The following is a 4,842-nucleotide window of genomic DNA, read 5'->3' as shown; positions in this document are numbered from 1 at the left end:
AAATGTATGCATTTGGCAATGGCACAGGCAAAATGACAAAAAAGGGGAAAAAAAGAAAAAGAAAGAAAAGGGTTAGGAGGGGTTTGTGCTCTATATGCAAAAAAGCAGAGAGGCCTCCTAAGACATGTTGGATGCTATAAGAACACTATCATAATGATGACCCACAGTTCTTCTAAAACACATATAGTGATTTCTCTCGCACATTAAATGAGCAACAATGGTCATTTCACGGTGCATCACAGAAGGTATTTCCATTATGTAATGTGTGTTTTAAGGTATAGAAATATTTGCCTGATGTGACATCTCACAAGTATTTTGTTAAACCGAATAAACCTGATTATGTAAACATATTTCTTTACAGCAAATATTAATCTAAGTTTTTGTGAATTTATTTATAATATACTACTGTTCATTGATAATCCATGTTTGTTCATAATTTATCAACTAATGCTATTTCATGTAGAAATGTATTTGAATATTCAGAAATTAATATTCATTGTTATAACTAAAGCATTAACTAATATTAAATTTAACCTTATTGATCTCAAGTTAATAATGCAAAGTGATAAAGATGTAAAAATCATAGAAACTTTGTGTACTTCCTTCTTCAGGTCAATAAAGGAGCTCTGCCTAATGCAAAATGGAAAATGGGACATATTTTTACTTCATGTTGTTTGAAAATCTTGGGTACATAAGATATGCTTTCTTCAGTTTAGGATTTATGCTGTACTGTGCTATCATATTATTTAATGTCCTTATAATGCTTGCAATATTTCTGGAAAGGACTTTACACCAGCCCATGTATATTCTTATTCTGTGTTTGTGTGTCAACTCTATCTTTGGAACAGCTGGCTTTTTCCCAAGAGTACTGACAGACCTGCTATCTGATACACACTCAATCTCTCTTGAAGCATGTGTCTTACAGTGTATTGTCATTTTCACATATGCCGCAAATGAATATATGATATTAATGATAATGGCATTTGATAGATTTGTTGCAATCTGTAAACCCTTACGATACCACAACATAATTACACCAAGGTTTTTGACTGTTTCAGTAGTTATAAACCTGGCTTATCCAATGATTTTACTTACTATTACTGGTATTTTAAGTACAAAACTGAAAATGTGTGGTAACAAATTATTTAAGGTGTACTGCCACACCTATGAAGTAGTCAAGCTTTCTTGTGAAAAAACAATAATTAATAATGTTTTGGGCTTGTTTATATTACTCACAACTACTATAATACCCTTAAGTTTAATATTATATTCTTATGTAAAAATTATTATGATTTGTCAAAGAAGCTCAGCACAGTTCAAGAGCAAAGCGTTTCAAACTTGTATTCCACACATAGTGGTCCTTTTGAATTTCTCAATTGCTATTATTTCTGAGGTCACTTTGAGTCGAATTGTGAATTTAGATCTTCCTACAGGGCTGTCAGTTTTCCTTTCACTGGAGTTTCTTATTATCCCACCCATCCTGAACCCCCTTGTTTATGCTTTAAACCTGCCTGATATTCGCAAAAAAATTATTTGTCTTATAAACCCCTTCAGGTAGTGTCACAAGTATGTTCTGTTTTTCCCTTTGTGTCTGCCTGAGTTCCAGTTTGTCTCCTAGATCACGAATCAGTTAATCATTCTGTGCAGGTGTTTTGTGTTAATGATAATTCCCTGCATTTATAAGCCCTGTGTTTCCACATTGTCCTGTCTCATTGACTCATTGTGGTAGTATTCTGAGTTGTCCTACAATTTCTCTGTTTATCCATTGTGGATTTAATGAAGACTGCTTTGTGTTATGCTCCTACGTTTTCTGTGAGGGGTAGGATTAGGGGTAGGGTTAGCATTAGGAATTAGAATATACAGTTTGTACAATATAAAATCGTTTTGTCTATGTAATGTCTCCATAAAACATGAAAACCAAACATGTGTGTGTGTGTGTGTGTGTGTGTGTGTGTGTGTGTGTGTGTGTGTGTGTATATATATATATATATATATATATATATATATATATATATATATATGTATATATATATACTTTAACCATGTAGCTCTTTATTATATTCACTTTACATCCAATATTGTGAAACTGACTGTCCACTATATGTGCTAGTGTCTCCCTGCATTCTGGAAGGAAACAAGAAATGAGCACAAAGATGAATCCAGCTACTTATTCGTTTGTTACAAATTGACACATGGAAGCATAGCAAATTTCAATTTGAAATGTAATATGCAAAATGGCAATGCAATATGTAAAATGGCAATGCATTTCTGTATTTGAATTTACATTTTCTATACCATATGAGCAATGTTCGGAGCAAAATGATAATTCAAATTTAACAATATAATTTACATTTGCTATTTCCTAACATAATTTTAATATATAATTTAAACATATTTTAACGCTTTATAAGTTGCAAAATTAAAAAATGTATTACAGAAATATGTTTAACGTGTTCAACCAAAAATTGTAGCAAAATTATCATTTAAATGTTTTTTTTTCTTAATTGCATTTGCACTCACAGTTAAGACACTTGCAATTGCATTTTCATTAAATGTCCGCAATGAATGTCGCAAAATTCAATGTGGATTTGAAAATGCATTTCGAGACGATCACGTCTCCGCCCCGCCCTGTCACTATCACTGCGTCAAGGCAACTGCCAAAAGCAGCAAACAGGTTGCCAAAAGCAGCAAAATCATTTGTCATACTTCAGTCATACTTCCTCAATGATTACTTTACCATGAATACTTTAAAGAGATAGTTGATTAATGGGAATGGGAATTAATGGGGAGCAGCAGCTGTTAGGTTACCCACATTCTTCAATATATTGTCTTTTGTGTTCAACAGAAGAAAGAAACTAATTCAGGTTTAAAACAACTTGAAAGTGAGTATGTGATGACAGGATTTAAATTTTTGGGTGAACTATCCCTTTAAGGACAAGGGTCTGCATGCTAACTATTAGGATTAAGACTTCAGACATAACCAACTGTGTTTATGTAAACCTTTTGTGCATTTGACAGTATTATAGCGCAATCAGATGCGAAAGATGAAGTCCAGTAGTCAGTTTGACAGGCTTAAGTGTGTGTGCGTGCTTCGGGTGTGTATGGGGTCAGAAAAAGCGCATCTCTGAACAGCACACGAATGACATGTTTAACTGGCAGAGCTTTAAAGCACATGCAAATAAAGAACTTTTGTGATTGCGAATAAGTGCAGTGTCCCGTGAGTAACTCTCCCGCTGTGTTAACATGTGTGAATGTGTCGAGGTCGAGTTGTACGGATGGAGGCACCAGAACTGCAACTGATAGAATGCGCTTCAAAGGCAGATAGTGGAGACAAGTCACACGACATTGGTGTTTGTCAAAAAACAGTAGGAAAGTTAATTCTGGATTTTTACACGGGTGATGATGATGAGAGAAAAACAGACATTCTGAATTCAAATGGCAATAAAATCAATCGACTCGTCCCTGTAAATGTTGAAAACACCTTCTGTTGTCTTCAGTAAGCTCTGCAGTAAGCAAACCCCTTCAGGTAGTGTCACAAGTATGTTCTGTTTTTCCCTTTGTGTCTGCCTGAGATGCTGGCAGTGTTTCAGGCTCTGAAGCACTTCCTCCCCGACCTGAGGGGCCACCATGTGTTGATCCAGACAGACAACACTACGGTGGTCTCCTACATAAATCACCAAGGGGGATTGCGGTCTCGTCCACTATGCAAATTAGTCAGTCGCATCCTCCTGTGGACCCAAGGGAAATTACTCTCGCTGAGGGCGGCGTATATTCCGGGGTATTTGAATATGGGGGCGGACGCTCTGCAGAGCGCGAGTCCGGGGGAATGGAAACTTCACTCCGAGGTAGTGGAGCTTATATTGAAAACATTCAGTCGAGCGGAAGTCGATCTCTTTGCCACAGAGGAGTCAACTCAATGACCTCTGTGGTACTCTCTGAGGCATCCAGCTCCTCTGGGGTTGGATGCCATGATACAGACGTGGCCGAGGCGGCGCCTGTATGCTTTCCGTCAGGAAGGGGTGGACTTAATATTGGTGGCTCCTTTCTGGCCAACGAGAATATGGTTTGTGGACCTAGTATCGCTTCTTCACGGCTCTCCTCTGGAGCTTCCAGTCAGACAGGATCTCCTGTCCCAAGCTGGCGGCATGATCTTACATCCCCGTCCAGGAATGTGGAAACTGTGGGCCTGGCCTCTGAGGGGGCAAGGCTCATAGAATCTGGTCTCCCAACCGAGGTTGTGGAGTCCATCCTTCAGTCCAGGGCTCCATCTACAAGGAAGCTTTATATGTATAAGTGGAAGGTGTTCTCTACATGGTGTAGTCATCATAGGTTGGACCCAGTCCACTCATCTATTAGCTGTGTGCTTCAATTCCTTCAAGAAAAACTTTCAGAAAGGTTAACTCATTCCACGCTAAAAGTGTATGTTGCTGCTATTTCAGCCTATCATGTTCCTATGGGTGGTGTCTCGGTAGGTCGAGACCCCTTAGTCATTCGCTTCCTTCGTGGCGCACTTAGGCTGAGGCCTTCAGTACGCCCAAAATCTCCGACCTGGGATTTAGCCATTGTGTTACAGGGGTTGGCTGAGGCGCCCTTTGAACCTTTGGAAGATGTGTCAGATAAAATGCTTACATTGAAGACTGTGTTTTTACTGGCCATTTCATCTTTGAAAAGGATAGGGGACCTTCAAGCTCTTTCAGTTTTACCATCATGTTTAGAGTTTGCACCAGGCATGGTTAAGGCCTTTCTACATACAAGGCCTGGTTACATTCCTAAGGTCCCCACTAGGGTCCCAGGTCCTATCGTTTTGGAGGCTTTTTACCCTCCTCCGTTCATTAAACCGGA

At 38.5% G+C, this 4,842-nt stretch overlaps 1 protein-coding gene across 1 annotated transcript; it reads left to right on the top strand.

The window, feature by feature from the left end:
- Positions 1-640: 640 nt before the first annotated feature.
- On the top strand, positions 641-1,558 carry LOC137005278 (olfactory receptor 51I2-like). Its single transcript, XM_067366109.1, has one exon. The coding sequence runs from the start codon at positions 641-643 to the stop codon at positions 1,556-1,558; it is 918 nt and encodes a 305-aa protein (XP_067222210.1).
- Positions 1,559-4,842: the final 3,284 nt, after the last annotated feature.

This window comes from Chanodichthys erythropterus, chromosome 17 (genome assembly GCF_024489055.1).
Source record: "Chanodichthys erythropterus isolate Z2021 chromosome 17, ASM2448905v1, whole genome shotgun sequence".
Classification (NCBI taxonomy): domain Eukaryota; kingdom Metazoa; phylum Chordata; class Actinopteri; order Cypriniformes; family Xenocyprididae; genus Chanodichthys; species Chanodichthys erythropterus.
The sequence above is the reverse complement of the archived record's forward strand: the minus strand, read 5'-3'. Positions and strand labels throughout refer to the sequence as shown.